At 41.7% G+C, this 12,376-nt stretch overlaps 1 protein-coding gene across 1 annotated transcript in view; it reads right to left on the bottom strand.

Annotated features, from left to right (window-relative positions):
* The window catches only part of PALM3 (paralemmin 3), a 42,254-nt gene extending 38,476 nt beyond the window's left edge, over window positions 1-3,778 (bottom strand). Inside the window, 1 exon segment of the mRNA XM_029286463.1 lies at window positions 3,632-3,778. Coding sequence (XP_029142296.1) covers window positions 3,632-3,778 — 147 coding nt within the window.
* Between the last annotated feature and the right edge of the window lie 8,598 nt (window positions 3,779-12,376).

The raw sequence follows: 12,376 nt of genomic DNA, 5'->3' as shown, positions 1-12,376 counted from the left end.
TCACCTACATCGTCCACAAGGGACGACTCGGGAACTCAACTCCTACCTCGGGCAGCTCACCTTTCCCCCTATGCCCAGGGGAAAGGTATCAAGCCGTTTGACAGCTGATGCAGGCTGTCAAAACGGCTTTTACGCAGAAACAGGCGGGAGCAGCAAACAGCTGCGTCCAGCGAAGGCGCCTGCCACCGGAAGTCCTCGAAGCAAGCTAGTTTTTTGTTTGTCCCAGAAAGCACTGGAAGGCAAGCAGTCTTTCTGTTGTGCAAAGCCAGCCCCTTCTCCTCCTCACTTTGCGTGGACTTCTCAACCTCAACCTCCTTTTTGTGGAAACACAAACACTGAGGACCAGAGGCTTTTAGCATGCTGTAGAAACCCACCCTGCTACCTTTAAAAGCTTCTTGAGCTAGTCTTAGCTCAAGAGGTTCCCACTGTGTCTCTGGTATGACAAACACCCTCTACTGGGATCTCTTGCACAAGTGGATCATTTAGTCACTCAATACCAGTATTTACTGGGTGAATTATTGTTCTGGAATTCCTTACTACTAATGAAATGGCACATTTGGAACAATGACTCATCCAGTGACAGAATCAGAGGGATAAAGTCTCCAACTGAACAGAGTCTTCAATTTTAATTCAGAAAAGGGTATCTTGGTTATTAGAAATTTGAAAAACTGTTGCACCAGAGCTGCTTCATCTGGCATGGATAAATCAGTGATTAATAGGACACAATAGATTTTTTTAATATAAGCTTGCTTATTAATTTCTTTTATAGGAATCAGATCGTGGAATGGCAAACAGCCAACTATTGAACCAAAAGGAAACCATAATCTTCTAACAGACATAAGCACTACTTTTTCATCTAAATGCTGGAACAGTTGCAGCAAATAAGCAGTGGAAAAAGACGGGCTAGACTAATAATTGTGGGAATGCTTACCCGATTGCTACCCAGAATATGACTGACAAGCAACTGTCAATAATTAGAAGCAGCATGCAGTGGAAGCTAGGCTTCTCTTGCTATCCATCTACTTGGGACAATAGTTGCTAGGATATATGGTGAATTTCAACTAATACTTTGGATGCGCAAACCAAAGTCTTTTCATTAGAGACCCTTACTATATCTCAGCTCTTGCTATAGTGAATGTAGCATCTTGTTGGAATGGTAATGTGAGGTCTTCATTCTTGCAGCTATGGTGTCTGGCTAGGAAAATCTGTTGTGCTTACTGGGGTGGAATGACTATCTTGAAGGTGTTAATTAGCTGAGGAATGGGCAATGCAGGAATTTCTCCCCCTCTCCTCTTAAAATAGAGGAATCCTCCAGGAAATCCACCAATGACTAATCAAGGCTGGCCAGACACTTCTTGAAAGGAAAGGTAAGTGCCCATAATACAGTGTGTAATGTAATGAGATTTTTTTTTTATCTCTGACAATACAAGAACTAGCACATTAACCTGGATTTTAATCCTCCCCAAAATTGAGGTACACAACAACTTTGAGAACATGTTAAGGTAAGGATTATTTTTAGCAACAATGTTCATATAAGTCCTTTTGCAAATACAATCTTCTCCAGTCTCCCCTTCTCTCCCCCCCCCCAGTTATTTCAATTTTAGGCACTTAAATCAAGAGGACATAGGGTTTTTATCATTGTATTCTCACAATGGAAAATAGAATAGAAAAATCTGCTGTGATAAGATAAGACAACCTTTATTGTCATTTTCTACTGTGAGCACACTGGCCCACATTAAAAATGAAATTCTTAATGTGTGTACACACACACACACACATATGCTAATCACTGTCCATTTTGAACACATAGCAGAAAGAGGAAACCTGAGAGTTTACAAGGGGTTGATGCTATACAGTATTTCAAACTACAACCCCCAAGTGCCCCAGCCATTGATGATTGTTCAAGTTGCTCGGTTACATCAGGAGGGCCACAGTTTCCTCTGTACATTTCAGTGGGGGTGGAAAAGGCCCAGAGAGCAGTGATGAAATGAGCAAAGCTAAGCAATATTCAAAAGGCCTGAAGGCTCCATTTCCAGTCTCAAATGCACTAAATCATTTCAAGGCCAAGCCAAGGACAAAGCTGCTACTGAACAAACAGACAGATTTACTGGGCGCTTTTACGCTTGTTAAATTGGTCTGGAAGACTTTTCATGCCTTTATATATAATCATTAAAACACAATTAGGCCATGTGGCCACTACAGATATATCCATGATCTACATAAAGTTGGTTTACCGAATCCAATTTTCTGGATGTACAAACCAACTATTGGCTGGGTTCATACAACACACTGAATTAGAAACTAACCAACTACATTTTAATCTAGCATGTTGTCCAAATACAGCCTAATTCTTTTCTTTCATGATTATATCCAGACCTATGGTTGAGAAAGGGCTTTAATTAAAGTCCATAGATCTATATACCCAAACAGAGTATGCATCCAGCAGGACATTTAAAGGATTTTAATACCTATAAAAAGTCATCTTCAGTGTGTGCATTCTTCAAATACCTATGTATGGAGACACCTGGGCATGCTATCTTCCAGCACTCACCCTAGGCTGAGGCTATTCCCTTAAAACTTCATCTGTAGCCTAGTAGTGACACCCTGGAACATGTGTCCACTGGGAGTCCATAGGATGAACAAATTATGTCATACGGGTCGTGACATCATTGCAAATCAAGGGGTTTGCATCATTTGTGCAACAATTTCATGATGCATGGGAATCATTGTGGCCTCCACTGGGGCAGTGCACCCATAATGAAGAAATTGGAAGGTGGGGGTTCTGATCAAAAAGATGTACACCTGTTTCTTTGACAATCCCTTGTACACAGAAACAACATCTGCAGCTGTTTGTAACATCAAGGCCACCCTTTCCTTAACAGTGACTATTTTTGCAGCCCTAATTATTTCCTTTGCCCAGAAGGGAGGCACTTTAGGACAGAGCTTTACCAGCTGAGTGACTGGAGGTAAAAAAAGGGAAAATTACAATTTGAGTGGAGCAGCTTGGCTGCTCCCTATAGAACAAGCTCCACCTGCCATCTTCCTTCATGTATGGAATTATTAAAGGGATCCACAGCTGTCCTTCTTTGCTTTGGGTCACAAGTGGCACAAATGGCATGAAGCCCTTTGCAAAACAGGAGGCTTGTAGGAGTAACTAGCTTGGTTCCTTTTTGTGCTCCTTTTTTTTTCTGGGTGAATTGCTCTGGCCTGGTTTTAACCCAACAGCCCAGCCTGGTCATTCTGTTCTGCTTTTCCCCCTTCACTCTTTCCAAGCCCATAGGCCAGCACCTACCAGAGCTGCCCAGTCCTCTTGTGTTTTCCTTACCTTTCCGTCATGGGATAGCCAGCCAGCCAGTGGTCTTTTGCAGAGTTTCTTCTGATGCAGAAGGGAGTAGATGAGCAGGGGTGGGGAGAGCTTCTGTCCCGCTCAGTGAAGTGCAGACAGAAGAGCAAAGTCAAAGAGCACATACATCTTTTAACATCCCCACCATCCTAGCAGGGCCTGACTTGGCTCCAAGACTTTCTTCTCTCTCTGTGTGTGTGTGTGTGCGAGTGCCTAGATCAAAAGACAGAGGAGAGAAGAAATAAGGCTCTCCGGAGCTGGTCAGGCCGGTTTCAGTTCGGAAAAAACTGAGAGGCAGGCAGAGCTGGGTGAAGGGAAGTGAGTTTCCCCACAGGCAGAACCAGCACTGCTGGGCCCTGGCACCCTTGAAAGCCTCCCACCCCCACTGCTGGGTCAGTGACTTATCAGCTGCCTAGCTGAATTATTTACCAGCATTCCTGAGCTGTTTGGTTACCTTCTGGTTTTCTATCCTCTGGCCTTAAGGCCAGAAAATAAAAGGAGATGACTGCCACTGACGCTCAAATAGTCACATTCCATTCGTGCTTAAAATCGGGTCTTAATGGTAAAGCTGGCCATACACAGCTCCTGTGGGACCCTCCTTCTGGGTCATCCCCTTTCTGCCCAACTGACTCCTTTCCCCTGGTGGAAAGCTATCCCCAGTTCTTTCATGGCTCAGTCAAACAAAGCAAAGCAAAATAAAATAAAACAACAACAAAACCAAACGAAATGACCAAAGATTTTTATTTTATGAAATTGGCTGTGTGGCAAAGGGCTTATGTTATAATCGTTTCTCTTTTCAAAAGCTGTTCAGCTACTAGAAGACTTTGCAATGGGATTTTCATAAACACACCTGTGGTTTTCAAAATTACCCCATTTTTCTGGGTTTACATGATCTGACTGCAACAATGTGGATCACTATTAGATGTCAGCAAAAGGATACAAAATTTTACCTTTCTGCCATCTTACTGTTCCCTGGATTTTTGTAGCATACTAAAAATCTGGGGGTTTTTTCCAAATGTGAATTGACCATGCTGGCTGAATTCATATAGCATACAGGGGTAACATATAATTAGCAAAATTGGCTTTGTTGTTTTACCACACTCAAAGTTTGGAGTAATGAATAAGATGTGGACTAGGACCAGGGAGACCCAGATTCGGGTCTTCCCTTAGCCATGAAAGCTCAATGACTGATTTTGGACCAGTTCTTCTTTCCACCCACCTACTTTGTGTTAGAAAGTAGGATTGTGGTTGTGAATTAAAATAAGAGAAAAGAAAGAGCCAGCAGTGTGCAGCGGCAGCCAAAAAAGCTAATACAATCCTGGGTTGTATAAACAGAGGCATAGAACCAAGATCATGTGAAGTAGTAGCACCACTTTATAAAACCCCAGTGAGACCACACCTGGAATACTGCAACCAATTTTGATCACCATACTATAAAAAATACTATATTGAGACTTTGGAAAAAATTCAGAGAAGAGCAACTAAGATGATCAAAGACCTGGAGACTAAAACATATGAAAAACGGCTGCAGGACTTGGGTTTGGCTAGTCTAAAGAAAAGAAGAAACGGGTCACATGATAGCAGTATTTCAGTATTTGAGGGGCTGCCACAAAGCACCAGAAGGCAGGACAAGAAACAATGGTTGGAAACTGATCAAAGAGAGAAGCAACCTGGAATTAAGGAGAAACTTCCTAACAGTGAGGACAATTAACCAGTGGAACAGCTTGCCTCCAGAAATTGTGGGCGCTCCATTACTGGAGGTTTTTAAGAAGAGACTAGACCAGGGGTAGGCAACCTTGGTTCTTTTATGACTCGTGGACTTCAACTCCCAGAATTCCTGAGCCAGCCATGCTGAGGGGAAAGGGAGAGTTTCCAAACTGAGCCATGGTGGCTCAGGAATTCTGGGAGTTGAAGTCCATGAATCATAAAAGAGCCAAGGTTGCCTACTCCTGGACTAGACAGTCACTGGTCTGAAATGGTATAGGTTCTCCTGTTTGAGCAGGGGGCTGGACTAGAAGACCTCCATGGTCTCTTCCAGCTCTATTCTATTCTCTAAATGATGGCTATGTATGTCACCTTAAGTTCCTAACATTGAAGAAGAAAAAGTGTATATCTTGGGAACATGTTGGTAATTCTTGATAGATTCAGCCTCATATCTTGCACCCAAATATTCTGGTTTTTAACACCCATAATTTTATTTCTTTATTTGTATATTTGTTCATGCACTCATTCATTCCATTTTAGTCTGCTGTAATTCAGTCAAGATTCCTAGCAGTCACAAATAGGTATACAATATTAAAACATTCACAGCAACAGCAAAATATCCATGATGAATTAATTACAGTAAATAATAGCAACCACATATAGCCTATTTCACATCAGTTCAACATATTCAGCCTACGTAGTGTCATTCCTACACTTCTTCGGAAGAATTCATTTTTATCATTTTCTCAAACAATTTCACAAAGTTTATGCAGCTAGAGAGTGATAGGTTTCTCTATACCGATTAAAATATAAAGTTGTCATAACACAGATCCCATCTAGTTCTTGCGAACCAGCTACCATTAAAAAGCAAAAAAACTTTTATGGTTTTTATGATGATCTAAAGAACCTTTTATTAAAGCTCCCCAAGTTCACTGGCTGGAATCAGCGAAACACAATGTCTTGTCCCCAATCATAATCTGAGAGAAATGATGATATATTCCTCCTGAATTACATTTTACCTCCTCTTCCTGGTACTCTAATTCTGTTTAGTGTGCGGTTTTATGAAGCTAACACGTACGTTTGAGGTTTTTTATATTTCCTGTCATTTGTCTAGAACAGCACTTTCAAATCTTAAAGCCTTTCCTTGCATCAAATCAGCACACAAACAAGATGTCTTTCCTTGTGCTGTATTCTTATAATGCAGCTGTCATTCTAGACCTTAGCCCACAAGTAAGGCAGACGTTAATCATCCATAATGCTACCAGTAGTATTTCCCTCCTTATTCTGCCACCATCTAAGGTAGCATCAAATGTAAATATTTCATTAGATGTGATCATGCTTATATGCTGGAGATAAGTCAGTTGACTATTCTGCCTTGAAACAATATAACAGCGGTAAGTAATTGGAACAGCAAATTTCATGTTTTATGCAGTTTTATGTGGAGAGCACTTGAACTCAGAAAGGGGAAAAGAATAGACGTGGATCAAATGATCGGTGGAATAAGGAGTTAATGGATTACATCAGTTTGGGGAAAATAATTTATTAATGCTGTCATGTTAATTCTTTGCAAAGAAGACATCATCACAATCAAGCTAAGAAGGCAAACATTTCTTTAACTCCTCATTGTCATCTAGTGGACATCCAGGTTTTGTAGCCCATGTGAGATAGACCTACTTTAAACCCATATAACTTGGCTTAAAGTGTGGATCCAATTTCAGATAACCGGAAGGGTTATGAACCAGTTTGCCTGACTATTTACTTGATTTTCAGGCTGAGGGTGGGAAACCAGTATGAGTAATGATGAAGGAGCGAGGAATTGTAATTCAGCAATACTGATAAGATCACAGATTCCCCTGTCCTACTGATGGGAAAGTCCACATGTCAATGATAGACAATGTGATTTGTATATAGCAGGCCCTATATTCAGCCCTCAGTGCCTCAAGGTAGAGCACCTGAACCCTTGGGGAACTATGGTCAAGACAATATCCTACTGAGATGGAGGGCCAATGGTATTTTTGTTACTGTCTTTTTATGGTCCTGAGACATCTGGCAAGCTTACTGTGAAGTAATTTTAACCTGTGTTCTGTGGAGAAGAAATAAGAACCAGAAATGAAGCCCTTCATAATCACACAGTATGTCATGAAGGAGTCAAGCTGTTATTTATTATAAGATCTGCAGGTTCTGTCTCATACAACTGAACCAACCCAAGTGCAACTGTATGGACTGGAACCAGCAGCATTAAACCTGGTGCTGTCACCCTCCTCATTTATGTTTCTGTCTTCTTTATAGATGAATCTATAAATGACTTATAAATTATTCCTGTCTTAGGCAGGTGGTTGGACTAGAAGATCTCAAAGGACCCTTCTAGCCCTGTGATTCTGATAGCAATCAGGAATATTTCTATTGTATTTAATCCTCTTGCAACCCCTGCTGGCAAGGAAATGTAGTTCCTGAGTTACAATACTTCTTTCCACATTTCAACTGCTGCTATCTCCATATTTCAAAAGCATTCTCCACAAGACACACTCTGTTCTTCCTTATTCTCACTATTTTCTACAGCTATTTAATGGGAAATCTGCTGTAGGATCTGATCTTTCAGAATAAAATGTGGTTCTGTGACTACTGAGTCATACTTTCTCCAACCAAGAAATTTTACACTCCTACCTCTGATATCAGTTTTTCTTTTGACTCAAAGTTCAGATAAGCACGCCAAACAAAAGGTGTACTATTCCCCTTTTTCCAAACCGGTAATTAAATGTTAGCTTCTCTTCCGAAATATCTTCAGCCATAAGAAACAGGTGGAACTTACATTAAAAATAAACATATTAATAAAATTGGTTAAGATTTCTGTGCAATCTGATTTATATTCTTCAATCTATTTCTCCATGTATATATTATAAGACAGAACAAATTCTCCTAAATGTTGTGTTTTTTCTCTAGTTTTCCATGCCCTGCAATTCTAACACAGGTATTTTCATTTTCATTTGATGTTTAAGCAGTTAAAAACTGTTTATATTCAGGCATACAGTAGAATGCCATTGTTGCTGTTTCACTCTTGATTTCAGCAGCATTTTACAATAGAATGTAACCACACAAATTATTTCCATGTCAGTGTAGTTGAGCCTTAGAATGTATAAAATATATGTGAACATACATAGAGTGCCAGTCCTGGATTCAAGGAAAAGAGAAGAACATCCAGGTGAGAGAGCAAAAGATCTGACTCCTGACAGAGTCTCTCTCTCCCCCCCCCCCATTAAAGGCACTTGGTTAATTGTTTTTATTTTTAATCACCAAAAGCATTTTTTGTTTGCCTAACATGCCTTTGACACCTTCAAGTTCATCTCTCAGGAGTATTAAGCAGCTTAGTCTGCTAAAGACAGCTGTATACCAAATACTGCCGCACAAGGAAAGGTTTGGTGATTAGCAAGACAGAAATAGAAATACATTGATGTAGATTAATTTTCACGGTGTTGGGAAGAAGGGAGATCCATAGACACTGTATGCAAGAAGATCAGATTCCTGCACACAACTAGAATATATGATTCAAGACATGGTCCCCAGAATCTTTGCAGCATCCTTGCTTGGTGGGTGTTGGTTAACATTCAAACTGTATACAAAATTGGATTTGTAAAATGAATGGGTCTTTTTTTTATTTCAGAGTTCCTGGTGATAAGAATGTTCTCTTTTCCAGTGTATATACTGAGTCCCTACTGGCACCGCATTTGCGAATGCACTTTAGCAAGGAGACCTTATTATTCTCAAGGCATCATAGACAATACTTTACCCTTCTAAAATGGAATAAATTCTATTAGTATCTCCATAAATGTAGTGTATCCTGCTTTCTGGCCATTAATATCCAAGACTAATTACAAGCAGACTGTTTCCTTTTAATTTTCCCGTATTCTTTGTTTTATTCCTTCCATCCCCATATACACATTCTTGATGAATAATTTTCTGTAGGATTATTACCAGCACAATCCAGAATGCGGCAGGCCATAACCCGGTGCCCTCCAGTTGTTTTGCATCACAACATAATTTCATGCCCAGTCAGAAAAACATGCAGAATGTGCTGAATAATTTGCTAGTCAAAATGTCAGTTTGGTTTTTGAACCTCAGTTGGTTCTTTTCTCTGGAGCTTTCCCCGTGCTTTGTGATGCTACCCTATTTCTGCTAGCTGCATCATAGAATACTACAGTACTATTTTCTGATTTCAACCCAGTATATAAACTAGACTTTTGCAGACAGGTTGTTGTGTCATTTTGCCACTTGCCTACATACCTGCCTGCCTCTTTAGATGTGCAGCTGGTGATGGGACATCCACTGGTGTTGGGGCTAGCATGGCTGCTGAAGTGGAACCCCTACGTGAACTGGAGGGGAGGCTATTAAAAATATGATGGACAAATCCGGGGCAAGGTCATAAGAGGGACCAGGGACCCCAGGACCCCAGACAGGAGATGGGAGCTGCATTCCAGGGACAGAAGGAGGCAAGCCCTCAAATACCCAAAGAGTACCAAGATCTATGTGATGTATTTAGCAAAAAGGGGTCAGATGCTGACTGACTGTTCCATAGAAATTCTACCAGGGGCCAAATTACCCAAACCCAAGCTATACTTAATGACCCTTAGGGAGAGCTTTGGACCTTCATTGACATAAATCGAGAACGAGGGTTCATCCAATCGGCCTGACCCCAGGTAGCTGACTCGGTTCTGTTCTGAGAAAAGAAAGATGGGTCCCTTCATCTACTGTATGTGTGAACTACAGAGGGTTAAACACTATCTGCATGGAAAATGTTTACCTCCTCCCGTAATGAAAGACATGCTGGCCCATCTGGCAAAGGGGAAAATCTTCACAAAGCTAGACTTCTGAGAAGCATATTACCGAGTTAGGATCAAAGAGGGAGATGAGTGGAAGACAGCGTTCAACTGCCCCTTAGGATGTTTCCAGTTCAGAGTCCTCCCATTTGGACTGCAAGAAATTCCTGCGGTCTTCATGAGGTGCTGCATGAACATTTATACAAAGGGGTGCTAGTATATTTAGATGACATTTTAATCTATACCGAGACTATGGAGGACCAGGTCAGGCTGGTGCAGACAGTGATATAGAAACTCTACGGTGCTCAGCTATATGCTAAACTTTCTAATTGTGAGTTCCATGAAAGCAAAAGTGACTACTTAGGTTACTGCATATCCCACGATGGGATAAAAATGGACCCAGAGAAAGTCTATGCAGTACTGGACTGGGCTCCACCCCGCACTAGGAAACAACTGCAGAACTTTTGGGGATTTGCAAATTTCTATCAGCAATTCATCCCCTTGTTCATACAAATTGCTCTCCCCATCACGAACTTGCTAAAAACAAAAGAGGGGAGGATGCCCAAGCCCAGCCAGCTGTTCCAATATACAATGGAATATCAAGCGGCATTTGAAAAACTTAAATGCCTGTTTGCGACCGAGCCAGTCCTAAAATACTCAGACCCAAATGCTCTTTTTGTCATCCAAGCCGATACCAGTGATGTGGCTGTGAGAGCAGTCCTCCTACAAAGAAAGCAGGAGGGGGCCCTGCAACCATGCGCCTACACATCCAAAAACTCACCAACACCAAGCATCGATGGGCCTTTGGGAAAAAGTCATAAGCAGTGCGATGGGGATTGCTTACACGGAGACACTTCCTGGAGGAGGCTAAGGCTCCTTTCGAGGTTTGGACAGACCACAAAAATCTAGAGGCCCTAAAAAAAACCTGAAAGCTGTTGCTCAAACAAGTCCAATATTTTAATTGCTTCAATTTCACTCTGAAATACCTCTGGAGAGGGAAATGTCTTAGCTGCTGTACTGTCTAGAATGCCTCAGTATCATAGCGCTAAGCCAGAAATAATCAGACCAGTCATCCCTTCCCACCAATTAGCATCACTAGTAACCGACAGGGCACAAACGAAAGCAAAAGCTCCTAAAACAGAAGGCATTGAAGCAACCTTAAAAGGAGCCCTGGAGGGAGATGAATGGTTCCAGAAAGGATAAGTGTATCATGAAAGATGGTTTGGCGGGGGGGGGGGGAGCTAAACTATATGTCCCGAAAAGCCATAGACTGTTAATTCTAGAGAAAACTGCAGGATACTTCGGGTTCAAAAAAACTCTCCATTTGGTCAAATGACAGATTTGGTGGCCATTGCTGAAAAAGGACATTGAAGCTGCCCAGTATGTGCTTCGGCCAAACAATGGCAAGAGAAAACACCGGGGCTCCTTCAAATAGTAGTGGAGCCTAGCACTCCATAGAAAGAAATTTCCATGGACTTTATTGTAGAACTCCTTGAGAGCTCAGGAAATACAATGATCTGGGTCACAATGGACCTATTCTCTAAACAAGTACATTTCATGCCCTGCCAAAAGACCCCATCCATCCGTGCCTTGGCTAAACTTTTTATTCAACATGTCTATAGATTGCATGGGGCTCTGCAACGAATAATTTCCAATCACGGAGTGCAATTCACCTCGAAATTTTGGCAGGAGTTTCTGGGACTTTTAGGGACCTCCTAGGGGCTAAGGGCCAGTCATCATCCCCAAACTAATAGGGTGTGTGAATGGACCAATAGGGTTCTAGAGCAGTACTTATGTAAACTACTAGCAAGACAACTTGTCGGAGCTCCTCCCATTTGCCAAAGTAGCATACAATAATTCCGTCCATAGCAGCACAGACTTCACCCCATTCAAACTGGCCATGGGCCAAGATTTTGCCTCAATACCCGCATTACCCATGGCCACCCCCTCTGTCACCTCTCTCAAAGACTGGGTGACCCAATTACAAAACATCTGGCTAGAAAATCACCAGAAAAGGTGAGGGATGCCTATAAAAAGCAAGCAGACAAAAAACCCTCAAAGCCTAAGGACTTCAATGTAGGGGATCAGGTCTATTTATTAACCAAGTACTTGCAATCCTGGCAACCCTCGAAAAAACTGGGACCCAAGTATGTTGGATCTTTTCCCATTAAATGCCTGATTAACCCAGTCACAGTAGAACTTGAACTTCCCAAATCACTTAGATGCATCCACCCAATTTTCTACTGCAGTCTGCTGAAACCTGAGGCGCTTTCCCCCTCTGCGCCCAATGCTACCACCTCCAACTGAGCCTCTCATGATCAAAGGGAAGCACCATTTTGAAATTCTGGATTCCCGCAAACACCACAGGAAGTTCCAGTACCTACTGGCATGGACATACTTTCCTCCTTCCAAACTGGAGTGGATGGACCTCAAACATGTTAATGCCCTCAAACTCCTTAAATGCTTCCACAATCAATACACCGACAACCCAAATGATTTTACCCTCATTTTACTTGTT

This window comes from Protobothrops mucrosquamatus, unplaced genomic scaffold, assembly GCF_001527695.2.
Source record: "Protobothrops mucrosquamatus isolate PMUCROS unplaced genomic scaffold, P.Mucros_1.0 scaffold_215, whole genome shotgun sequence".
Classification (NCBI taxonomy): Eukaryota; Metazoa; Chordata; class Lepidosauria; order Squamata; family Viperidae; genus Protobothrops; species Protobothrops mucrosquamatus.
This window is presented reverse-complemented; position numbering and strand designations above follow the sequence as displayed.